At 31.8% G+C, this 27378-nt stretch overlaps 1 protein-coding gene across 1 annotated transcript; it reads left to right on the top strand.

Annotated features, from left to right (window-relative positions):
- Positions 1–312: 312 nt before the first annotated feature.
- On the top strand, positions 313–11152 carry LOC145617364 (transcription factor BIM2-like). Its single transcript, XM_081672091.1, has 7 exons — positions 313–593; positions 791–875; positions 7812–7881; positions 7982–8077; positions 9144–9550; positions 10291–10420; positions 10603–11152. The coding sequence occupies exons 1-7, from the start codon at positions 503–505 to the stop codon at positions 10702–10704; spliced, it is 981 nt and encodes a 326-aa protein (XP_081528217.1). The 5' UTR covers positions 313–502; the 3' UTR covers positions 10705–11152.
- The last annotated feature ends 16226 nt before the right edge of the window (positions 11153–27378 follow it).

Raw genomic sequence — 27378 nt, 5'->3', positions numbered from 1 at the left:
GGTGTGGATCTAGGTTTCTACCCGCCTAGGCAGGTATGAGTGTTAAAATTTTACCAACCACTAGTAGGTGGAAGGTATAAATAATTTTGGCGGGTGCGGGTATGGGAGAGGGGGTACCCGCACCCTTACCGCCCAATTGTCATCTCTACTCTCTGGTTACCGAATACCAACAGACCCCCTCTCCCATACCTGCACGGCCGTACCGCCCAATTGTCATCCCTAGACCCTACTCCCTTGTTACCAACAGCAAAAATTAATGGAAAAGCCGGTTCAAACACGGTCTAAAATCTAAACCAATAAAAAAGCACCAAAATAAAAATTTCCCAAATTCATGGTTATGCCGTCGTACTTTCCCTCTTTCTCTCTCCTCTGCCACCCACCCAACTCCATTCTCTTAGCTTCTTAACTAATTTTTATCCAACAGATCTTTACCCACTTAATACTTTTATCTAATTCTCAATTTTCTGCTCTTATTTTTAATTTTTAACAATTATACAAAGTTATGAAATCAAGTAAAGGCAATTCTCCTGAAGATGATGAAGAATATGATGAAGATTTCACTTCTAAAAAAGAGGCCTCTTCCTCTAATAAAGGTGATCAATTTCTTCAATTTTTGTTAGTATTTTGTTTAATTCAATGTTTTAAAAATACCCATTTCAGAATTTTGTAGAAGTTGGTGAAATTTGTAATCTTTAGGTTAAGTTAGGGGGAATTAATTTCTGAATTTATTTTGTGACTGCGCTTAATTTTAATTGTCTTTGAAATTTTGATTGTTTATTATGAAAATTAGATTCAAAGAACAATGATAAGGCAAGTGCAATGCGTTCGAAACACTCAGTCACTGAGCAGCGGCGTAGGAGCAAGATAAATGAGAGGCAGGTTTCTTCTAATTATGCCCTTTAATTACTTTTGGTTTATTTTAGCAAGACTATTTTGTATTTGTTAATAATAATTCAGGGTGATACTGTAATATACTATTGAGTTTTAAGAATTCTTCTAATCCTGCCCTTTAATTACTCTTGGAGTGTTAAGAATTAGTAAAGGGTTTTTGGTTATAATGTATATGTAATTTGTTGATACGTGAACTTCAGGTGTCTGTGTGTCTTGAGGTGGCAATCGAGTTTGATTCGATAACAAGTTCATTTGGGTTGTTAGCATTCTTTATAAGAAGATTAATGTAGGTGTGTATTTGATTACATGTTGCTTTTGGTTTGGGGCGAGGTTTGGATACTTTCATTGATTTGGATCACATTTGAGGCTTTGGTCATTTTTCGTGAGCCTTTAGTGAGGACTTTTGGCTTAGGTTTGGTGATGAGCTTCAATAAGGGTTAATTTCTCTTCTGTTTGCCTGTGTTTGGAAGGAACAATAAACTTCAGTTTTTACTTTTGTGATAAATATTCGTCTTTGTGAATCGTGTATAGATTTCTTTTTATGCTTTCTTGTTATTTACTATGTTCAACAATCATTTTCAGTGTGTTATTATTTTGTCTGAAAAAGAAAATTTGAAGGTGAGGATAGCAGATCAAATATCTGCTTGTCTCCTGATACTGTTAATCGTTATATGCTTCTGGTATTCATTACTTCAATTGAATATGCTTTAGGAGTCGGAGTTTATAGGATGTCGCATTGCTGGTTTTAGCTGTTAAAGAGTAGCCATGTTAAATGTATGAACCATTGTTTAGCTCTCCTCGCCTTTTGAATAGTGTTGGTAAGCCTTAAACTTTTGAAATTGATCAACTGCATAATTTGGATATTTCAACACAGAGATTGGAGTGAACAGTGTGAAATTACAGTTTCCAAGTGAAGGTTAGAGTGCTTAATAAGATTTTTAGACTATGGTCAAATATGTGAGAATGACGGGAAACCTCTCTGAGCTTTGTCTAAGGTAGATGGATTCTTTCGAATACAAAGGTTTTGATCTGGAAAAAGGGTAGCCCAAAAGGCAGCCTCAGACGAGCCTGAATAAGTGGGGTTTTGATATAGTTTCCTGACTTGTAGACTAAATTTACAAACCTAAGTGATTTGAAAATTAGCATTCAAGCCAACCATTTTGTGCTGTACTCTCATTGTTTTGGTACAGTAAATATTCATGGAAGCAACTTATAAGGTTTCTATTGACTTTGACTTATTGAGAAAAGTGTAGTTAATAGAAATAAGATACTATAGCTAAGTTATTTAGTACTTTTAGAACTAGTTCAAATTTTAACAATCTTAAGCAGAGAACTATTAATATGTTATTTGATGGACCCTGATCGACTTTGATATAAAAATTAAACATTTGGTTCAAAATCAACATGTTCCGTTGGGAAAATTAAATGACCTAACAGCTTCACAACCCAAACTAGATTTGCAGTTTTGCCGTTTTTTGTTAGATGACTTAGATCTATTCAAGATTAACATGAAACTATCGGAAAAAAGATTTATTGAATGAGAGGGCTGGTTTGATTAGGATTACTGGGCTCTACAAACATCAATTGCTTTTGTTAGACTTAGTGTATTTCTTTGCAGTTTGCTGGTGATTAAAAGCTTATGATTGAGATAAAAAGAAGATCAAAGAAAAGAAAGGGAAAAAAGTACCCCGGTGAAAAATTTGATGTTTCGATAGTTCATCTAGGGATGAGTCTAAAGAACTTGGCTATAAAAGTTGAACCATCAAAGTAAACAAAAGTGAGGACAAGGGCTTTCCCACACTGGTTTTGCTCGAGAGAAAGAATGTATACTTCACTCTTTTATTGGGGAGAAAGGAGGGGGGATGAAGGGTGATTTGGAAATATTATATGAAGCTCACCTGTCCATTGTCCTCAATGCATTTGGAGACTTGGAGTAAGCTAAGAGCCGTACAATGAAATTTTCTAATGCTGTGGATTTAGCTAAAGAATGAAAACTTTATGGAAGCATGTGGTGGAAAGATTTACCCTAATATATCATGCATTATGCACTAATCAAACTAGATGACTAAAATAAAACTTAAAGGATTACTGAAGCTCAAAAGTTCTTTCGTAATTTTTCTGGAACAGGAATAGTAGAGAGATATATGGTGGAGTATTTGCTCAAAAGTGTTACCTTTTCCCCGAAAATACGCGTTGCTACAAATTTGTTGGCACACATATTAAGGAATAGGAGAGAGATAAGAGGGAGCACTTGATGAGGAATGAATGAGATACAGAGGTATACCAAAAATGAGTATGTAGCCATAACTATGACACTTCCACAATAGGGATTTGTGGAAGGAGGAGGTGTTAATTTTTTGCAGACTGCAGTTATGTGAAACCGCTGAAAATCCTAGTTTGGGGTAGATGAAATTACAAGAAAATTCTTTCAAATGAGGCACCATTCCCAGTGACACCCTTCACTGTAAATGATTTTGGAACACCCAAAAGTGGTTCTTAACATATATAGATCATTAACACTCTTCATCAGCATTTGTTAAAGTTTGATTAAAATTATTTTAGAAGGTGCTCACTGTAATTAAAATCCTAATAGTCCCTCGATTCCCTTCAAAAACCAAAATAGTAAGCTTTAATTGACATCTATGGACAAAATTGGGGAAGAAGAGGGGGGGGGGGGGATTGGTGTTTATATTTTTACGTAAGTTCTCCTAAATTGAGTTAATGGCGGAAGTGCAAGTTTTTCTGAGGATTTTCTTTTGAGATTTTTGCTTAGAAACCTTACTAGAAATGAACCCGAGGTAGTGGTGTTTTCTGATTAATTTACCTGAAGGAGAAGACAAGTGAGTAAGGAACTAGCTAATAGACTTTTAACAGGCTTGTCTGCACTTGAAAAACTATACGTTTTTTACTTCTTCTTCCAAAGCTAGTTTAACTAACATTTGAGTTAAATGAGTGTAAATGAGTTAAGGGCTACTTAAAAGAGAATTTTTTTTTTTTTTTTAATTTTAAATTTTTATTTTTTATAATCCCTAGTGTAACTAACATTTGATAGCAGTATAGTTAGTGCATGTACTACCATTGTGTTTTATCAACTTCTGTGCTCGGTGCTATCACAAAATTCTGCCAAATGAAGTTGGTCAGAGACTTGCAAAGAGGGTTTGAAAGCTCCATCACTGTGTATAGGATATTAGAGCAACTCTATATTAACTTCTAATGAAGAATTCATACATTCAAATCGGTCTAGATTTTGAATATGTCTTAGGATATGCTGTTAGGGGAAGTAATAAATGAGCAAGATAATTCTGGAGTCACTTAGATGCAGGTTGTTTACGTAAAAGGAATGAAATGAATCAAGAAAGAAAAAAATTGAAGATTTGTTTGGTCAGGGGAAGTATTATACTTTTATATGGTTGGATTAACTAATGGAATAATTTTTTGCTGTTTCCCTTACCTGCTACCAAAACCTCTGCCCAATCCAAAAAAAAATGGAAAGAACTTCCACCACTACCACAGATAGACCTTATCACTGACAGCCTCTCATCTGGACTACCACTATAATGCTAGTTTATTTTCGCAACTCACTGTTCAAAAACTCTAAATGAGCCTTTTAGTTGTCTAATTTTACCACAGAGACACCAATTGTTGAAGCTAAATTCGTGCACCAGACTCAAAGCCTTGGTTTTAAAAAGCGCGCCTCGCTCCCTCGCTCTGGAAATGGGCTTTAGCTAGGCGAGGCTAGTCACCTACGGAAGGCGTGCGCCTCAAAGCGCCTTTGGTAAGGCACTCCTTTGCGCCTCAAGGATAATAACTAAGATTTAAGTTACAAATTAAGACTACCTTAGCTTTACATTTTTTAATTTATTATGAATCTTTTTAATTGGTATTAAGTACAATCAAAGTAAAATAATTTGAAATAAATATATACATGCGCCTTGCATACAAAAGGCATGCGCCTTCTCCTTGCGCCTCGCGCCTAGGTTGCAAGGACCATTTGCGCCTTGGTGCGCCTTTTAAAACTAAGCTCAAAGCTTGTCCAATTGTGGTGCTCTGCAACCTTTATTGTGTTACAAATTTAGACCTCTCTCTCTCTCTCTCTGACATGATGTTATTAGTGATTACTTCTCGACTAGCGATCCGTGAAATGGTCTGTTAATTATTTATAGATATACTTACTGAAGCACTTTAAGGACATATGGAATAAAGAGATAAGCCTTGCTATCTTTCCCACTTTATGTCATTTTACATGCTTCATCCTAGCTTTTCCTTTAGAATGCTTTGAAAGTATGAGGAGATTAAGAGAATGGCACTTTAGCTAGGGTTGAAGGTTAATCTTACATTGGACATTGGATGAAATGTGGGAAGTTTTCCCTTAAAAGGCACATCATATTGGATCACTGCAATACAAACACCTTTGTTTGTAGTTTTTCAAATAATTCTATTGGTGCTTTTCTATTGAAATTTCTTTTCTATATACTTGTTATTCTATCATACTCAATGGGATTCATTTGATTTCTCCCAAACCTTCCGTAAAAGAAATAGTATAGGGAGCAAAACTTTCCCCTTCTTTCAACCAGCGAAAAAGTTGTGTAGGCAAACATGTGGGAGCTCTCTCTCTCTCTCTCTCTCTCTCTCTGGGGAGGGGGATCAACCTTTCAATGTGAACAAGAGTTATTATAATGGAAATGAGGGATCCTTATAGAACTTTGGGCAAAGAGGCAGTGGTTTATATTATATTTAAAAGATGAAAGGAGCATTTTACAGGGAGCTCACCTGTCTAGTGTCCTCTAATGCCTTTTGATGCACTATGAAACTTTCTAAAGCTGAGGATTTAGCTAAGAAGTGGAAACTTTCCAGAAGCATTTGCTAGAAAGCTTTACCCTGATATATCTTGCATTATGCACCAATCAAACTAGATGACTAAAAACAAAGCCTAATATATGCTTATTGGCGAAAAATTACTGATGCTCAAAAGTTCTTTGGCAATAGTTCTGGAATAGGAATAGGAATAGGAGAGAGATTTTTGGTGGAGTATCTGCTCAAAAGTGTTACATTTCCGTAAAATCCACATTGTTACATATTTGGTGGCACACGTATTAAGATAAGAGAGAGATAAGAGGGAGCACTTGACGAGGAATGAGATAGTGAGAACATTATACCAAAAAAGGGTAGTAGCAATTACTTTCCAGTTTCCACAATAGGGATCTGTAACACTTTTTTGAGAAAGGAGGAGGTATTGCAGGCTGCAGTTGTGTTTAATCGCTAAACTCTTAGTTTGGGGTAGATCTTGAATTTCCTAGGCGAAAAGAAAGGATATTGAAGAAAACTCCTTTAAGTGAGACACCGAATCCCAGTGCACCCTTTACTGTAAATGATTTTGGATCACCAGAAAGTGGTTCTTTAAATTCATAGATCGCTAACACTTTCCATCAGCATTTGTTAAAGTTTGATTACAATTATTTTATTTCTTTTAGAAGATCCTCACTGTAGTTTAAACAGCAAATAGTCCCCCCAATTCCCTTCATAAACAAATAGAGTAAGCTTTAATTGACATTTATGGACAAAATGGGGAAGAGAGAGGGGGGAGGGGGGATTGCTTTTTAAACTTTTACAAAAGTTCTCCTAATTTTTGTTAATGACGGATGTGTTAGCTAGATTTTCTGAGTATAAGAAAGGCCAATTTTGAGTTTTTAAATGAGAATTTTCTTTTAAGGATTTTGCTTGGGAACCTTACTGAAATTGAACCCCAGGTGTGGTGTTTTCTGATAAATTAACCTAAAAGAGAAGATAAGTAAGGAACAAGCTAATTGAGTTTTTACAGGCTTGTCTGCACTTGAAAACCTATACCTTTTTACTTCTGTCAAAAGCTCAAAACTAGTTAAGTGGATATATAAAAAGACAATATATCCAACGAGGTAGAAACTAGAAGTGGGAATATTTTAGGAAAATGATTAATGGTGAAGTCCTGGTGATTAAAGAAAAGGTTAATGGGTATTGAGGAACAGGAAAAGAAACAAGCTAAAAATTTAAAAGTTACCTATTCTTTCTTTACTGACAAGTACACTTATCCTGTCTCTGATCAGATGTTTTCATGTCAGAAAAAGGTTGTTAATATTGGTTCAGTTGAAGAGGCAGGATGCACAGTACTTACTCTGGCAGCTATTTCTGGAGCTTATCGGAGTGATATAAGCATGTTGTTTATACTGAGGAGCCTTTTTATTTAATCTTTGAACCTTTGCATACAAGAGATCAATGCTAATGAGTTTTAAAATGGAAGGTTGATCTGAAGTCTCTGTCTGGCTTGGGAGTTATACTGTATATTCTCGAATTCTCGAATTTCATCATAATCCCATTTAACCAATACTAGTTGGCATATACTGTGATTTTGTTTGATTAGTATGCTCTCTAAATTGAAGAGATGCTCTCTAAAAATAAAAAAATGGTTTTCATATGCTTATGAACTTGTTGGCATATAGCAGATTTGTTAACTTAAAAAAATGCTCATACAAAGCTGGAAGTATGGGGCATGGGGCTGGTTTTGAGCTCTACTAAACCTGGTGCTCTTCTATTGTGCTGCTGGTTTTGTATGTAAGTGTTATGAGTTAAGGTCTAGTTAAAGGAGAAAAGAAATGATTTATAATCCTAGTGTAACTAACATTTGATAGCAGTATAGTTACTGCATATACTACCACTGTTTTGTCAACTGCTGTGCTAGGTAGTCGGTGCTATTACAAAATTATGCCAACAAGGGCCTTTTTTTTTTTTCGAGGAAAATGCCAAATGAAGTTGGTTATTATGCATTACGTGCAAAATTTTTGGAAAATGCTTTCATTGTTTTGTTTTTTTTTTTTTCAAGTTTGTATTTTTACATCATAGGTTGAAATAATCAAGAAACTAATGCAATGTGATATTGTCACTTACAGATTTCAGATATTAAGAGATTTGATACCTCATGGTGATCAGAAAAGAGATACTGCATCTTTTTTATTGGAGGTACAGGATTTGATTCATCAATTGTGCTTTCTTACTAAAAAGTAATCCCCCTGCATTTGTGACCTTTGCTTTTCTATTTTTGTCTTTAAAAAACCTTCAGGTAATAGAGTATGTTCAGCTCTTGCAAGAAAAAGTGCAGAAGTACGAGGGGCCATATCAAGGGTGGAGCACAGAACCCACAAAACTGATGCCTTGGGTAGGTTTTAGTGCCATTTATTTGTTTTATGTCTATTTTTATGATCCTTTCTATGATTATGAAGCTTTGCTACTTCAAACTTAAATCAGGGAAACATGTGTTTCTAATGCTGCTTATAACTTTAAAATTTGCCATCATTAAGAAGATATCGTTTTGTAACAATCTTATTGCATTTGAATGTTATCTATAACTTCCTCCATTACACAATTGTTGCATCATATTGACTTTTTACGCTATTCCCATATCAACTTTAACCATGTATAATTACTAATATAGTAAAATGTAGCAATAAATATCATTATTATAGTTGTTGTTGGGTTGATCACAATATATGCTGTAAATTTTTTTATTTTTTTTTTTTTAATGATTTTTATTGATATGTAATAAAAGATATTAAGGGCAAAGTTGTGCATTGGCAAGTTTTGATGGTCAAAATTGGCAACTATCGCTAAATTGAGGAAGTTTTAGGTATTTGAGATGCATTATTGGTTTTGGTTGAATCGGTTAAAGTATGCCAAGATGTTCTTCCAGTGATAAATATTATGAATAGATCTCAGTCAATTCTAACAAGGGACCGATTGTAACAAATGCATCTGTTATTACATACAGTATTTTTTAGTGTGCCTTTTTCTGGTAGGATGTTGGATCTTTCACGATTCCTAGCTGGGGATCTGCAGCTTATATGCATTGAGTAGTTTCATGCTTGAATTCCTTGTTGTATCGGTGATTCACATGGGAAATGACTAATGAGTGTTCCTCATATCCAATCTTTTATTATTATTTTATATATTTATTTATTTATTGTGGTTCAAACAGTCAACCCCGACCATTGCTAGAAGCCTGGAACATATATACCATTTTTGAATTGTGTAATGGATTTTTAAAACTTAAAAGTTAAACCATAAACCATGTCTTTTTCAAGATTAAGTGAGCTGTTGAGTCATGATGATTTTGTTCCAATTTTATGCAATGATAATTGTTATTATTTTCTGTAAGTGATAGGACTAGGTTAGATATCGATATTTTTGTTCTTATGTAACTTATGGAAAGTTTTATCTTTAAACAGAGACACAGTCATTGGCGAGTTCAGAGTTTTCTTGGGCATCCTCAAGCTGTAAAGAATGGTCCTGGCTCTGCATCAACGTTTTCAGGGAAGTTTGATGAGAGAAGCTTCAACTCAAATCCTAGCGTGACCGCCAATGCACAGAATCCAGTGGATGCAGATTCTGGCCATGAAGCCTATAGAGCTTTGGATCAGCAGTCTGAGTTGGTTGAAAAGACTGCACCTATGCCCACACCTTTTCCATTGCACATGCCAACTGTTGTTCAAAGTGATGGGGATGATTCCCATCTTTCCCAAAGACCAGCTTCCGATGGGCTACCAGCCCCCTGTCCCAATAACTGTGATGATCAACAGGGGGAGCACACAATCGAAGGAGGCACTATTAATATCTCAAATTCTTATTCGCATGGGTAGGTACTACAAGACTAATCAACTTACCTTTAAAATTAGGAGGCATTATTTATGGATTATAATTATGTCTATTTAGGGTCTTGAGGATGTTCAGGAAATTGAGCCCATTGGCTTTTATATTTGATAATAGTTGCTTATCTCCTAGTATGTGGTTAGTGGTTTCTGTCTACTCATTGTTTTAGTGACTTTTTCAATTGATCTTGCTGACCACCCTCCTCCCTGTAGTCCCAACCTTTTTCAAATGTTCTTCATTTTTATACTGCTTTTCTTGCATTGTTTGATTTTGCCTCTTTTGCACCCTAAGACGCTGAATGGCTTTCGTTTTTATAGCAAAAAGTTTTCTATTTAGGGCCTATTTTCATACGATTATTTTCATTTCAGTTCAGTTTAGTTTAGCTCAGCTCAGCTCTAATAAGTTCAATTCAGCTCCTAATTTCCTTCTCTTATAAAATATTCACTTCAGTTCAGCTCAGCTTAGCTCTAATAAGTTCAGTTCAGTTCAGCTCATTTCAGTCAATGAGAACAAGCCCTTAGAAGGATTGAAAAGTAATATAAACGGAAGAAGTTTCCCCTAGTCATCAACCTGTGCTTATGTATTCTTCATTTACTTTTCTATTTTGAACTGTGATCAAGACTGTTGCATTTGGTAGGATTATTTCCTTCCATTTTTGTGAGATATTAAAGTATTAAAGTGACTGTATGGATTTAGCTGCTAACAAAAGGGTGTGCATTGGTACAGACTGTTGATGACATTAACACAAGCATTGCAAAGTTCAGGAGTGGATCTGTCTCAGGCTAATATTTCCATACGAATTGATCTTGGGAAGCGAGCTAACCAGAGTCAAACTCCCGGGTTATCTGGTGCTAAGGTATTTTGAGCCTCATCTACTCTGTATACTTGGTCAAAACTTGAGGGACGCATATTTTCTTTTAGATCAGAAGAGATTATTAAAACAAAAGTACAGTGTATCTTCATAGATAAATAGATGATCAAGGTATGCATGATCTAATAGTTTTGTTAAATTGTTGTAATTTTCTGCTTTGGGGCCAGGATTTGGAGATTTCAGCTTCCCATGATCTTAACATGGGACATGCTGGGGGCGAAAGTAGCATGGAGAACTTGGAGCAACCCCAAAAGAAATTGAAATCATAATATGTCTGATATGTTGCGATTTAGGTGTTCTTTCCCCCAAGATCTATTCGGTCGTTCCTTCCTTGCCCTCTCTCACACAAAATTCATCTATTTGTATATGCTGTACCTGTCATCGGTGTTTTCTATTACCGATTTTCGGAGTATTTATATAGAAGGAAGTTGTTTTACCACAGCTTGGACAAGGTTAAGATTTGATTCTCTTGAGGAAGACATCTTGTAGATTCTTGAAACCATTTAGTGTGATTGGCTGTAATTAATATACATAAATTTTAGTTAGTCTTTAATTTGGGTATGCTCATTGTCATTATTTGTCTCTCCTCCTAATTTGTTATGGAGAGCAAATGTGGAATCAGACAGAAGTTGATTTGTCAGAGATGTTGAATATTGGCCATATTTCTGCAACTCTTTGTTTTGGTTTTCCTTATTATAAATTTTGGTTGAGTGAGGATTTGCTGCTGTTTTTGGTGTGCTCATTCAAACACTCTTGACATTCCATATTTCTTTCATTCCAGCTACCAACTTCATGTTAAGTATGAGGGTGATAAGTCGTGTTCCGTCGGTGACTTATTTCGGACAAAATAAGTTACTTTTAGATAATATCATATGCACTAGAAAACTTAAACAAAACCATGGTATAGTACTCCCTTAGTCCCTAAGGTTGCATTATTTTGGCAGCTAATTATCAACTCAAATTCTCAACCAGTGAATATAAACATTGTTACACTTACTCACTAGCTAGATGGTTAATTATGCAACTTCCCACTTTGACTTGTGGAAATGGTTCCACAAGTCCCATCTCAATTGATTTACCCAATTACTTTATTAACCTTTTTTTTTTTTTTTTTTTTTTTTTTTTTTTATTCATGCATATATCAAATGAAGAAGATTGATCTATACAACTCAAACCTACTTTATAAGAAGCTTGTTAATGTAAATCGAATGTTAATAACATATTAACACAAATTGACAATAGATTTTGTCACACGCTTAAACTTTTGTAAGGAGTACCAAATTAGAAGAGATAAATGCTTATATATAAATATGCAATTGTAAACACACTAAAAAAAACGTATTGTAGACAAATCTCTTGAAATAGATCAATTTTAACCATATAAACTTCGAGATTTTAACCAACTAAAGACTTGTTCTTTACGGCTTAATTTATGTTCAGTTCCTACTTCTATCATAAATAATTCAATTCAATTCAATTCATCTCAGCTCAATTAAGTTCAGTTCAGTAAATGAGAACAGACCCTAAAACGAATCATATCCGTGAAAAAAAATAATAAAAAAAAAATAGAGGCATTGCGGGGGCAAATCTGCCTGCTGCTTAACCGGCCTCGCCCACGGAAATGGGTGTCTGACATTATTGACTTTGGCATTGTATGAAGCCAATGTAGCTATGTATATGTCCTTACACTATGGTTTTATTCATTCTTTTATTATTACAATACATTCTACACTATTAATATTTCGCTATCATAAAATTGTACAAATCCCAATAGAAAATATTTCTATTGAATTATATTTTAGGAACAATGATCCTTAAATTTTCTACTTGAAAAATACAACTAACCTATGACGTGGTAGGAAATGATTGATTCTATAAAATTTGTCTATTTTAAATCATTGTCTTGGTACACTGAATTTTCTCTGAAATCAATCAACTGGATTCTCTTTTGATTTTTTTGTAAAAGCTCAAGGAATTGGTACTAGTACTTTTTTTTTTTTTTTTTTAATAAGAAAAGGGTGCAAGTACTCTGTATTAAACTTGTTAAGTATACTTATAGTTGTATATAACTGTATAAGGAGTATTTATTAGGATAATGTTATGTATACCCCTTAAGGTTATAAATAAACATTTAATATCTCTTGTAATTTGGTTCTCCGTATAAATTTAGAAACTAGGTTAGTCTCATGTGATGCACAATTTTAACAATAAATTTTTTAGCCTATTTGTGTGTAATGCGTAGTATAAATAATTTAAGCAAAATATAATAAATTAATGATTAATGAAGAGTGGAATCCCAAATTCATATGATTTATATAAGTAGGAGGAAAGATAATTGTTATACAAAAATAAAATAGTCTAACCACTCTATGAAAAATCTTTTAGGAAAATATATAATTACTTCATCATTTAAAAAATAAAGAATGATGTTATTAATTATTTTTGCGGGAAAATTTTTTACAAGAGGTTGACACATGGATTGTAACGATGTCAGAGGTAATTACTTTAATTATATTTATTTATAGATGTATGGCAAAATTACACGCAAATCAGTGTAATTAATGTTATTTTTATTTTTTTTAAGGAGTACATTTGAAGTTTTTTATGCATAGGCATGTAGCCCTTATGGCAATTAGCATTTTCTTATGAAGTATTTTATACGAGTATCATCAAATCTAATGTGCAAATAAGTGCAACTGTATGCATATAATGATACTCCGTATAAGATTTGGCTTAAATTTTTTTCTCCTCGAGTAATAAGATAATTTGTGATATTGTTTCAAACAAGCTAAAACTTGGGCTTATAGCCCTTAGCCCGATTACTTGTAGTCACTTTGATTTGGGTCATATTTAGGATGTGTTCAATTCACTTAATTTTCATTTACTTCACCTAAATTAAACTTATTTGAACTAATTAAAACTAAATTTTAGTTGTAATATATAGTTCCTCTGTTCTTTTTTAGTTGACTCGGTTCGATTTTTACACTATTCACAAATTACACTTTGACTAGCTTTTGTGATATATAGCTATAGTAAAATATAGTCACGTGTGTGTCAAAAATATACATATAGTCACGTGAGATCTTAATTGAATCATCTTAATGTACATTTTACTAAAATCATAGTTTTATAAACTTATAGTGTTGATAATTAGAGATATAAATCGCTGTTACTGTGCATTGACAAGCATGATAAAGTAAATGTGTGAACTAAAAAATTAAAGAACAAAGGAAGTATTTGGGTACCCTTATCAGAACTTATTTTTCTAGAATTTATCTTATCTGAACTTATTAGATTGAAATAAATGAACATAAGGTGAACAAAACATGCACTTACTTACCTGATCTTATCTGCACTTTTAAAACCTTATTACTAGCTCCGAATCATATTATATGCAACTTTGGAATTTTTTATATCTCACAAATAATACCCTAAAGTTGCATATAATAGGATTCGGAGGATGTATAACTTATTTTAGTTGTAATTTGAATTAATACTTATCAGAACTTATCTTTCCTTATTTGATACGAGTATTATTCACATATATCTTCGGTTAAGTGATAAACTTTTTTCTAGTCCATGGTTTCGTAATTCAATAACTTTTTCAATGATGATCAGTTCATGAAGTTATTGTAAATTTATTTTTATTTTTTTTACCTAAAATTTCAAACCACAAAATAATAAACAATACGAAGTATCATATGACTATTGTAACGAGTGGATTTAAAGTCGTCTTAGAGATTTGGTAGAAGACCCTCAACAGAAGGAAAAGGACTACTGTATTATTGAAACATAAATTATAAGAGCTCTACCAAAAAAAGCAATTACTATTATTTCATACTCCATACTTCGTATAATAAAATTTGTTGGCCGAAAAAATATCTTATTATTGGTTCTTTTGAGTTTGTTTCAATTTGATTTTTCAAAATATCATTTATTCATAATTTTTTATCATAGCATATTTAGAAACACGTAAATTCTTATATGTGGCTGAAACCATTCATAATGGTTTGTTCATTAACATTATAATGGTTAGTTAATCAGTGTCACATAAGTTACTTCGTTAGTATTATAGGGTTACTTAGTTAGTGTTGTTAGGGTTACTCGGTTAGTATTACATAGGTTATTCGGTCAATGTTATAAGGGTTACTTTATTTATTTACAAGCAGTCACATGATGTGATTTGCTGTACACAAATGCGTTGTGTGAGAAACTAATGTATGATTAGAGGAATATAGAAAAAAAAAATGTATATCATATGTTAATTAATTCTGTATAGAGTATAAAACATATTCCTGGGCCTCAACCATCAGCTTAAGCTTTTGGTTGAATTGGTCCTCTAACAGTTAATTAGATCGTGGTTACAATATACGGCATTTCTACATCAGTTCATCCACCACAAATATGACATCTTTTTTCATTAAATAGCAATCATTCTATGTTACTAATACTTATAGTCTTAAGTCCAAACACTAGGGATTGAATTGGATTTACAGTCTCGAATTGAATAAATTAAATTTTAATCCATATTACACTTGAACAAAGATCATTAAACTATTTACTATTCTAATCTTAAATCTTTTAATTTAGTAAAGGTGGAAAAACAACAGCATATATATGAGTCATATCTCATTAACTTATACAGACTTCTACTTTCTAATAATGAAATTTAATCTATAAGCACTCCATATTTTGTTTCAATGTCTATCTTAAATATTAAAGGTCATTCTAAAACGTAACAAAATAACTATAAAGAGTACAAGTAAAATGGATAATTCAAAATTTGCGAAACCAATTTGCTTTAAAAGAAAGGTAAATGAACTTGTACGCAAAATTAGCAGATTCGCATAGGAAATGTACTCCAACTTATATGTTTATATATTCCAAGAATAACACAAGATATACATTCTCCCTTATCCAATGAAGATGTTGCAAAATCCACTTATTGTTGAGATCCATTAATTAATTAACAAAAGATAACGAACGTCCTGGGGGCGTTGGATAAGCTAGCTAAAAGTAGAAAAATTAAATTAAAATGAACATTAATTACATGATCAACGCGTGATTTTATCATGTTTAATTTTCCCAAACCATTTTAGTCAATATTTTAAATGCTTATCCAACGCCGCGGGGCATTCGTTAGCAAGATCCTAATTAATTACTTCCTCATACTATCTAATTTAATAGTTTTAATACGAAGTAGAAAATTATTGAATGCATTGCATCTAAAAGTATGTATTATTAGATGATATGTAAGGTTCACTAAAATTGAATTTCCGATTTTCCTTAACCCTAAATATTTATGAGAGGGATTGTAGTGGGAATTATTAATTAATTACAGTTTATAGTTTTGGGGAAAAAAAAATCTGTTGAGAAAATAATTTTGTTTAGGTGAAGTAAGAGAAAGATACGATGGGATTAAATTCGGGGGATTTGCATTAATTATTAGTGAGTAAAAATTTTAATAGGTTCTAAAATACTCCCTCCATTAAATATTACTCGCAATAAAGAAAAATTTTATATTTCACAAATAATACCCTTTTATTGCAAGTAATATGTAACGGAGGAAGTACTTTGTATTTGTATGAACCAAATTTAAAGTTATGTACAAGGTTTATGTGTTAGTAAGTTATTTAATTGGAGGTTATAACAAAAAAAAAAAAAAAAAAAAAAAAAAAAAAAAAAAAGCCAAAACTCAAATGCATGAGATTTGAGAATTTGGCTTTTGAAAGATTGTGGTTATATCACTCTACAATTATATAAAAGATTACGAAGTAATAACTCTAATAAGCATGAAGTACTTCCTTTTTTAAAAAAATAAAAATAAAAAGAAAATTCCTATGTATGTTAAGACAAATCAAACAAATACCACAGGATTATATTTTTACATGCAGATAAATTATAAAATTTAGTCGAAGGCTATTATTATGGAGGAAGTCCCAGTTAATTAATTTGATAAACAAAACTTGTTTATCAAATGACAAAATATAGTAAATAAAACAACATAAATGCCTAGTTATCATGGCATTTTCATAAATATATCAACAACAGTGGGACCCATGTTTAATAAAAAGTTTTTGCTTTATTTACGATTTTGCCATTTGATAAACAAATTTTGTCTATCATATTGATAAACTTATATTTTCTCATTATTATGTAAATAGTTTAAAATTCTAAATAGTGCAATTAAAAAAAAATTAAAAAAGGAAATATATAACATAGCTTGAGGCCCAATCAAAAGTTGGGTATCTTGTAAAGCCCAAAAATAATTGAATATTATTGTTGTTAACGTGCAATGATGTTCAGGAACCATCACCACATGCATGTCCCACAAATAATATCTAAGCATACCGGACTACCGGTAACGTGTGATGAATTGTGGAATTTAAAAAATAAATAAATAATTACTGTAAATTTTTTTTAAAAAAAAATATCCTTTTTTTCCTTTATGTTTTATAAGAATTAGGGTCTGTTTTCATAAACTGAACTCAGCTGAATTAAATTGAACTAAATTGAGTTGTGCTGAACTAAACTGGACTGAATATTTTATAAGAGAAGGAAATTAGGAGCTGAACTAAAAATAAACGTACGAGAATAGACCCTTAATTTGACTAATAACGTACTCCGTACTTGCACTATTCACTTATTCACCTTTTACGGTCTTTTGTAATTTATACACAACGAAAAAATATTTACCTAAAATCTCATTTGAATTATCTCAAAATATTCTTCTATTTTATCAACCATTTTCATTTACGGAGGAAGTAGGAAGAATCAAAGAACACGTGGATGGATAACAGTGACACTGTGACAGAAAAGGGTGATAAAAAAATTATATGATCACGTGACATAGCTCACGTGCGGTGTAGGATTTGGTATTGACCAGGCAAGTGGGAGACTCAAACCTTATCCACAAATGACAACCTCCCACGTCGGCAACCATAAAACGCTGCCGTCCCGACAATATTCCCACTTGATCTCCTTTTTTTCTTTTCATATGCTGTACCCACAATTGTACCCTCTGTTAGTTATTGTCTTTTAGTGCCTGTATTAAAAATTACTACGGAGTATTACGTATCATGAAATTATATATTAACCCTATCTAACAAGATATCATATGACAAAATATGTTTTTACTGCGTATTATGTTAGACTAAAATTATAGTTAAATTTAATACTCTCGTCATATTTTATTACTTGCTCTACTTTTTTTTTTTTTTTTGCGGCTATATTTTATTACTTGTTCCATTTTTTATTTAATTTTTTTTTTTTGAAAACTTTTAATAATATATTACTAATTTTCCTCCCACTAATGGTCCCTTCACATCATATTTTAGTATTTTTTATATTCTCTCTCTTCTCTACTTAGGGCTCGTTCTCTTCAACTTATTTTCAGTTCAGTTTATTTCTTAATTTCATTCTCTCATAAAATATTCAGTTTAACTCGGTACTTTTATTATTACTCTTAAAATTTCTGCCCCAAAAAAAGTTGGATCGCAGCTTGTAAAAGTCCGGTTATCAGCAAATACCTAACCTATGTTCAGTCGAGTTGCTTCGATCCACCGGTTAGATTCTTATTAATAGTGCGGCTTATTGTGTAGATTTAAACTCCATTCGACTGATCTCATCCACTTGCATTGAAAATTCGTGTGGATACTTGGAGAAGCCCGCTCAAAGCGCCTTTCTATAATATAAGGTGTCTCGTCTCATCTCGGACGTTCTTCGCATGTTGGAGTGAATACCCCTTTCAGTCAGCACCTTGGTTGCTGCGCTCCTGCAGGTAAAAAAACAAAAGCAAGAGGGTAGATCCCCATATGCTGGAGGGACGACCGGCGGATCGACTCATCGGATCAGGCTCCAATTGAAATAGGGTCACGCATAGAAAAATAGAGCAAGTAATAAAATACGGAGGGATTATATTGAATAATGAAAAACAGTCTAACATCTCTTACATACTCGTATTTAAAATTTAGATTATGTTTTGTTCACCTTATTTCATTTCCTTACTCTGTATTACTTACTCCGCAGTTCAGATTAGATAAAAAAAAAATAATAAAAAAAAAATAAAAAAAATAATAAATTACATCAGAAAAAATAAGGAGGACTAAACATAGCTTTCTACTCATTTCAAGATAAATGTCTAGATTATACTCATATACCACACCATGTAAATTTCTGTTTTTAACCCCTTCATACACTATAAAAATTCTACCGTAATCGTCGACTACGGACGACTATGGACGACTACGGTAAGAGATTAAATCTCATCCGTTTATTTTTTAATTGACTAATCCTAGCCGTCCAATTCGATACCTCAACAAAACAGTCATCAAGGGATTGTTTGTTTAATTGATTTATGTTAACAATTGGAAATTATTATTTTTTTTAGAATAAAAAAAATTTAGCAAATAATAAATATGTCATCTTCAACCTTAAATAACCTTCCTATGAATCTCGATCAACTACATCTTATGTCATGTTCAAGCTAAAATCTTCATCTTCAACCAAAAACCTTCACCCATCATATAAAACTCGTCCATTTTAAAATTACTTAATTGTATATGAAATCAATAAAACTAATGATAATTTATCATAAATGTGCTTCAATATTAAGTCAAAATAACTATAAGATTTAAGCGTTTATTAATTTTTAAAAATCATATTATTTTGGGAGTAATTTGCCATTGTTAAATGCTGAAGCAGCAATTATATTGACAAAGGTCGACATAATATTTTTATAATCATTAGCATAACAATATATGTGTATTACAGTTAATTTGGTTATTTTATAAGTTATGTTGTGATCAGTCAAGTTTTGTTATTTGTCTGCCATTACTGAACGTTTAAAGCTCTAAAAAATTGAATAACAATTCAATTTTTCATTTTTATTTTTTTGTATAATAACCTATGAATTAGGAAATGGGATGAGTTTTTTTTAAAGTGGCGTGAGTTTAGGAAGGGATACATAACAAAATGTGAATGAGGATATATTCCTTGAATAAAATTTAGGGGTCGTTTGGTTGGGGGTAATCAGGAAAAGGAATGGGAATCAATTGTCCCGATTCCCTTTGGTGTTGTTTGGTAAGCACTTTCTTTCATTCCCTTTACCCCCTTCATTCCCCCAAATCCTTCTAAGTTCATTCCCCACCCCCCTAGGTATTTCCATTCCCATTCCCTACCACCACCACACCACCACCTTCTTACCTACCTACACCCCCGGAAAACCCAACCACCACATCACCACCTGACCCTCGCCGCCCCTCCCCGACCCTCGTCGGACCTTCCACGACCCTCGCCGCCTATCCCCTCCCCCGCAAAAACATTCCCCTAGCCGCAAAAACATCCTCCGCCACTCGTCGGAACTAGCTCAACCCTCGTCGGAACTCTCTTAACCCTCGTCGGAGGCTGTCACACTTCCCCCATCCCTCGAAAACCTTCATCATCGCCCCTATTTCGATTGAGCGATGAAGTTCAATTCGATCTAGGGTTTTTTCGGGGCTGATTATGAGGGGTGGGGATGGCCGGAGAAGGGAGGCGAATGTTGAGGGAGGTTCGGCGAGTGGTTTGGTGGTGGAAACGATGGAGGTGGTTTGGTGGTGGTTTGGTTGGTGGTGGTGTGGTGGTCGTGGGACTAGTGGGTCTCATTCCCTTTGATTTTTAAACAAACAACACCCCAAATTTTAGGTATTTTCATTTCATTCCTTGTCTTTCCCTTTGTTCATTCCATTCCGATTACCCCGTGCGAACCAAACGACCCCTTACTGTATAATCTATCATCCTTATTTACAATAGTAGATGGCGTAATTCTAGGCTTCAATATTTACATTGACTTAAATAACAAAGCAATCAAATACTATAAATTTGGAAATCTTTGCCAAAAAAAAAAAAAAAAAAAGAAGAAGAAGAAGAAAAGGAACTTAGTCAACTGTGTAATCAACTTTCTTTCTTTTTTTATTTTTATTTTTATTTTTATTTTATTTTATTTTATTTTAAAACGGGGTATAATCAACTTGAGGACAATAGTCAGTACAATTATCTTCTGTCAAATTGATCTCCATTATATATCTTTTACTAAATTAAATTATTAAAATTATTATATACTCCCTCCGTTCCACAATGATGTTCCTGTTTGGAATCTTTGACTTTTTTTAAGAAAGAGAGAATCTTCTAAATTTCTCTTAATCTATAAGAGCAAATATAGTCATGTGGGATATAGTTTGATTCGTCTTGGTGAGTAGATTATTAATATATAACTTTTATAAATTTTTGCTAGTGTAAGATTAAAGATATTTGCGGTCAAAGATGGGTAAAATTTTGCATCGATTTGCGAAACAGGAACATCATTATGAAACGGAGGGAGTATATGTTAATGATATGATTGTGTTAAGATAAAAAAAGTAATCAATTTTTTTTTTTCTGATAAAAAAAAAAAATTAACCATATATATATATATATATATATTTGTTTAATCTGCACTAAAAAATTATTAAACGAATATTGTATTATTCATCACTAAACGAAAATTGTAATATTCCTTAAAAACATTATATATGGTTATTAAAATATAAATTAGGCAGTCTCAATTAAATATTATAGAGTCTCAATACAGAAAAGTTGAAGATTATTAAAATCAAATTAGGCAGTCCCTTATTATAAAGTCTTAATTAAAAAAAAGTTGAAGGATATCACATTCAAAGTAGGCAGTCCCAATTAAGTATAATAGAGTCTCAATAAAGAAAAGTTGAAGGTTATTACAATTAAATTAGGCAATCTCAATTAAGGGCCTGTTCACATTTACTGAACTGGGCTGAACTGAACTGATTGGAGCTGAACTGAACTGAACTGAATTGAGCTAAAATGAATATGAAAGAGGGAAATTAGGAGTTGAACTGAACTGAACTGATTAAATCTGAACTGAACTGAACTAAATTGAAATTAAGTAAATGTGAACAGGCCCTAAGTATTATAGAGTCTCAATAAAGAACCGTTGAAGATCGATTATTACAATCGAATTAGGAAAAACTAATTAAATATTATATAGTCCCAAATTAAATCCCAATAAAAGTTGGGATTTTTTTTTTTTAAATTTTTTTAAATTTTTTTTAACGTGTTATTACAATCAAATTAGATAGTCCCAATTAAGGGCATGTTCTCATTGACTAAACTCAACTGAACTGAACTAAACTAAACTGAATTGAGCTGAACTGAACTGAACTGAGCTGAGCTGATCGAACTGAACTGAACTGAACTGAACTGAAGTGAAATGAATATTTTATAAGAGAAGGAAATTAGGAGCTGAACTGAACTGAACTGAACTGAACCGAACTGAACTGAGATGAACTGAACTGAACTGAACTGAACTGAGCTGAACTGAACTGAACTGAATTTCAACGTAAGAGAACAGGCCCTAAGTACTTCCTCCTTTGTTTTTCTTTTTTAATAATCTTCTCGTTTACTGATCATATAAATTGAAGTAATAAGTGAAAAGTGGGTCCATATTTTTACCTTTTAGATAGGAGATAGAAATTTGTTTATAAACACTGGTATTGTTAAATATAGTTTATGTAGTGAGGTAAGAATAAGAAGTGAAAAAAGTGAGGGGAAAAAAAAAAAAAAAAAAAAAAAACCTTAAAAGGAACATATAAAAGGGTAAGTGGGAAGATAATAAAATAACATATCAAAATGAAAAGTAAGAAGATAAAAAAGAATGGACAGAGAACTATATATGTAGTCTCAATTAAGAATATTATTTGACGGTTATTATAATCAAATAAGGATGTCCGAGTTAAAATTGTGTGTCAGTGAGTGAGCACGGTATAAACTTATAATCTAAAAAGTAAGGTCCCGTTCTCTTCACCTTATTTTTGCTGAACTGAAATTATTTTTACTTAATAAAAGTGAAAAAAATTGTATTGTAAGAAGAATAAAGGGTAAGAGGGTATATAAAAAAAATGAACATAGCTAAATGGAATATAAGAAGATAAAAAAAAGAATGGTGGGAATGATATGTAGTCCCGATTAAGAATATTTAAAGGTTATTACAATCAAATAAGGTAATCTCAATCAAGTATAATAAAGTCTCAATAAAAAAATAATAGAAGGATTAATTTTTTTAATCAATTAGGCAGTTCCAATTGAGCATTATAGAGTCCCAATAAAAAATAGAAAGGATATTACAATCTAATTAGGCAATCCTAATTAAGTGTTATGGAGTCTAATAAAAAAATAATTGAAGGTTATCTTATAATCAGATTAGATAGTCCTAGCTAAGTATTGTAGAGTGTTAATACAGAATATTTGAAAGTTATTAAAATCAACTTAGGCAGTACCAATAATTAAGTATTATAGAGTCCAATAAAAAATACTAGGCAGTCCCAATAATTAAGTATTATAGAGTCTAGTAGTTGAAGATTATTATTACAATCAAATTAGGCGGACCCAATTAATTTTTGTAGAGTCCCAATACAGAAATTGTAAAGTTATTACAATTAAATTAGACAATTTCATTTAAATACTTCCTTCGTTTCGTTATAAATAGAGTTTTGTGTAGGCTATGTGGGTGACGAAATAAGTGTTTAAAGTGATTTTTTTTAACCATAAAAGGAATAAATGATAAGCGGGAAGATAAAAAAAAAATGAACATAGCAAAGTGGAATATAAGAAGATGATAACAACGGAGGGAGTATATATTGTGTAATCCCTATTAAGAATATTTGAAGGTTATTACAATCAAATATGGTAGCCTTTTTTAATGATTATTCTTCAAATTGTTTTTGATTCAAGTTAATCTTTGCTTTTTTTTTTTTGGGACTGCATATAATTGTTTAGGAGTTTAGGACGATTTAATTATATATATATTTTTATATAATGTATTAATATGTATACACATGTTTTGGTGAAGAACATTCTTGGTAATAAATTGATAAGAACATTTGCCTATTAAATCATTACCACCATTGTATTTGACAATTAATTTAATTTAACAAGGCTGAGTGTCATATTGTTGGAAAATGACAAAAATACAATTATTATTTTTATCATACCCGAACAAGGTGGGGATACCCACCCATAATATAGGACGACCCAATAAACAAGATAAAAAATAAAAAAGACTCACTTTTTAACACTTTACTTATTTTTATAAATTATTATTCAACCTGCCTAAATAAAATTTCGGTGCTTTTTCAGTGTGGCTGAGACTAGCTGCTTAGTCGGTCAAGCTGCTTAGTCGGTCAAGATTAGTTATTCTGGGGTTACTAATCCAGTCGATTAACGCATTTTCGCCGGGATTATTTATGTAGGGGTTACTCAAACAGTCATTGGTTACTAAATTTTCTCAATCCGTTAGCACCTTTTCTGTGTGGGAGTACGTAAACCGTGACCGACCGAATAATCCATGAACGACCGAGTAATACTTTATATGTTTCTGAAAAATGTGGAATTAATGTAAGGTAGTAATAATTTCAAGTGAAATTTATTTAATATTAAGTTTGAAGATAAATGCTGATATATACTATTTGATGAACGTTGCAATTTTTTTTTGTATTTGTGATATTATTTTACAACGACACCAACTACCGAGGTTGAGTTTTGATTATTTGTTTTTGTCGATTTTATCTTTACAAGTTGTGAGACACACGCAAATTGCGTGTGCAACATAAGAAATTAATATGCACGACTCGATTCTTTTTTTTTTTTCCCTCAAATATTATCTACCTTATTCTAATAAAAAAAAATATTAGTGGGTTTATAAATTGATGAAATCATAGAGGTTAAAAGGTAAGATATGAGTACATTATAATGTTTATGCAAAATACGATTTCCCTCAAAAAAAAAAATTGAAAGTAAAATAAATTAAAGGATGGTGGTTTTTTTGTTTTTTTTTTTAAAAAAAATGGTAGTTGTATTTTTTAAATTATGGTAGTTTTCTTTTGGAAATTATAAAAGATGAAAGGGGTATTTCTGAAACGAGAAATTTATCACCCAAAACCCCCTTTCACTTTATATATTACTATAGATTTATTAACATAATTGAAACAAGTAAATATAGAAAAAGATTATTAGTAGTATAGTTGCATTTGCACTGCTCCAATGAACAATGATTTTTAGATAACGAAGGTATTATAAACAATAAATCCACCATATAAACATTAAAGAAATGGTAATAATTTAATTTAGATATTTTTATAAAATTAATTTTATTTGGTTATTATAGATTATACGTATTAATTAAAAAAATTTACATATATAAATAATAAAATACAAGTAATTATATTTCAAAAAAAAAAAGCAACTATGCTTCCAAAAAAAACACAAAATCTACGCTAGTAATAAAAAAAATGAAAAAAAAAAAATACAATAACTACGCTAGTACTCACACGAATCAAAATCTAATAACTAAAGGAATTTTATCATCTATATTAGATGAAGGTTGAGTATATATGCATTGAGTACTTTTTTTTTCAAAATAAAAAAAAAAAAAAATCAAAATCTTATCAATATATTTTTTTGAAAGCCAAAATCTTATCAATATAAGTACTACGTATGATGCTTTAAATTTTTTTATTTATTTTTTATTTTTTATTTTTAAGGACTATGACAGCTTAGTTAGGCAAAATATATTCTACAAGTATTTAGCAAATCTGTATTAATATTTTAATTAGTTAACAAAATATATACTTAGTATATTTGAGATTTTTTTTATTGAAAAGATTCATCCTTTAAATTAAGTACTTTTATATATATTTATTAACATAATTAAAACCCCCATAACAAACACGCCCAAAAAAAGAAAAACGGAAATCAGTTAGATTTATCTTCATTTTTATTTTAATTAATTTTCAACCTAAAATCATGCTCATCTAGCTTCAACATTCAACAATGGCTTCTTAAAAAAAAAAAAACATTCAATGGCGGATAATTATTCACAAATTCATATGACTATTTTAAATTATACTAAAAATCATTTCAATTATTCTAACAATTGATCCCGAAAGATATAATCCATAGTTTTTCAATCGAATTTTTTATTCACATAGTTAAATTGATACAAACTCTGAAATAAAAAACTAAAGCATAAATGTGATGATTAAACATTAATCTTATTGATTCTATATGTAATTTGGTAATTTTTGGATAAATAATGAAGATTGGAGTTTGATGATGGAGTGCCCATTAAAATAGATCAACAATTAGATGCACCATTGAAGATGAGTGAAAGTATCAAAATGGGGATGAAAGTATACAAATGAATTTTGTCAATCGTTTATTTTGGATGATTTTCTTCAATTTTATAATTATGAGTGATTATTTATAAATTATAATATTATAACTTGAAAAAAAAAATTACCCTCTAAAAGTAATGAACCAAACAACCCTTTGCTGACTGGGCGTTGACTGGTCGCTGACTTGTCATGACTTAAATGATGTGTAACTTTGATTTTTCAATTTTTTAAAAAAAATAAAATTTCGAAGGCTAAGATTAAGCAATAAAAAATATCAACGGTTGAGATTTAGTCTGTTATTGTAGTCGGCCGTAGTCGACAACTACGGTAGAATCATCATACACTATAATCTAAACAGAAATCAAATCCATAAATGTCACTATGTATTGTCTTTTGCTTAATTTTTTGTGATCAATGTCTACGGGTGTTGGCATTGTGACTTTCAGATGACGGATGGTCAGGATAGGTTGATGTATAGGTGGTTGTGGGTGGTGGTCAATCAGTTGTATCGGTCAAAATTCAAAAAAGGGTAGACAACTGCAGTTGGTCAATCATTTTTTTTTTAGGACAAAGCGGGAAAATTATATTAAATCGAGATCCGCTAAAGTTTGGAAGCTTTGGGGGAATAAGTTCGTACAAATACGCTCAGTACTAGAACCCAAATCCCATCTAGCCACATAATGCGCTAGAGTATTTCCCGCCTGTCTAACATGAAGACACTTAAAATAAGAAAACACACTACTCATCCCATTAATATCATTGTAGAAATGAAATATAGTTGGTCAATCAATTAATTACCAAACCATGCAAAGTTTGACTTACTTGTTAAGACTTTATACCTGCTTAAAGTTAGGTTAGAGATTCGAATCTTGTCAAGCAAGGATAATTGGGAGTGCGAATCTCTTTACCTCCCCCTACTCCCAACTTCCCAAGTCTCGGCTTCTCAAAAAAAAAAAAAAAAAAAATAGTAATAGGATATAAAAAATTAGTCAATACTAAACTTTCTTTAATTCTTTCATCTATCTATATACTTTACTGAAAGACAAGCGCCTCAATGTGAGACTGATACATATCTCATTATGAATACATGTCCGTAAAAAAATGCATTGCATACATGATTGGTTAGCTGATAAATTATGTCTTTTATTCTTATTATTTAATAATTATTTTTTTAATCATATAAAATTTATCAATAACCATATCTATATATTTGTGTTGTATATTCAATCATCAGTTGTTGATTAGTTATATGGATATTATGTAAAAGTTTTTGACACAATGCTTAGCTTAGATAACTGTAAAATATGGCAGTGAAAAAGATATAAGGTTATTATTGTGTTTGTAGATAGTGAATGCAACGAGTAAAACAGGTTTTAGATTGTATAAATACTAAATAGATGGTATGACAAGTAAATTTTATTTTTTCTTATGTTGTTCTTCTATAGTAATATGCGGAATGTATGACAAGTAAATTTAGTTTTTCCTCTACTTCTCTTACGTAGTTATGTGGGGCATGTTGGTAAAATACCTGTCGATTCCAATAACAAAAATAGAGAAGATGAAAGGGAAAAAACTTGATTGAAGATCTCAAACTCACAGTCGCGCCGTGGAACAATAATCCACTGCCTTAGAAGCGAAATACGCCACCACCGGTACAGGTTTCCTGATGACGCACGCCCCCCAAGTTTAACGCAACTCTCTCAGTAATCCGTGCACCCG

Source organism: Chenopodium album, chromosome 1 (assembly GCF_948465745.1).
Source record: "Chenopodium album chromosome 1, dcCheAlbu1.1, whole genome shotgun sequence".
In the NCBI taxonomy this organism is placed as follows: domain Eukaryota; kingdom Viridiplantae; phylum Streptophyta; class Magnoliopsida; order Caryophyllales; family Amaranthaceae; genus Chenopodium; species Chenopodium album.
The sequence above is the reverse complement of the archived record's forward strand: the minus strand, read 5'-3'. Positions and strand labels throughout refer to the sequence as shown.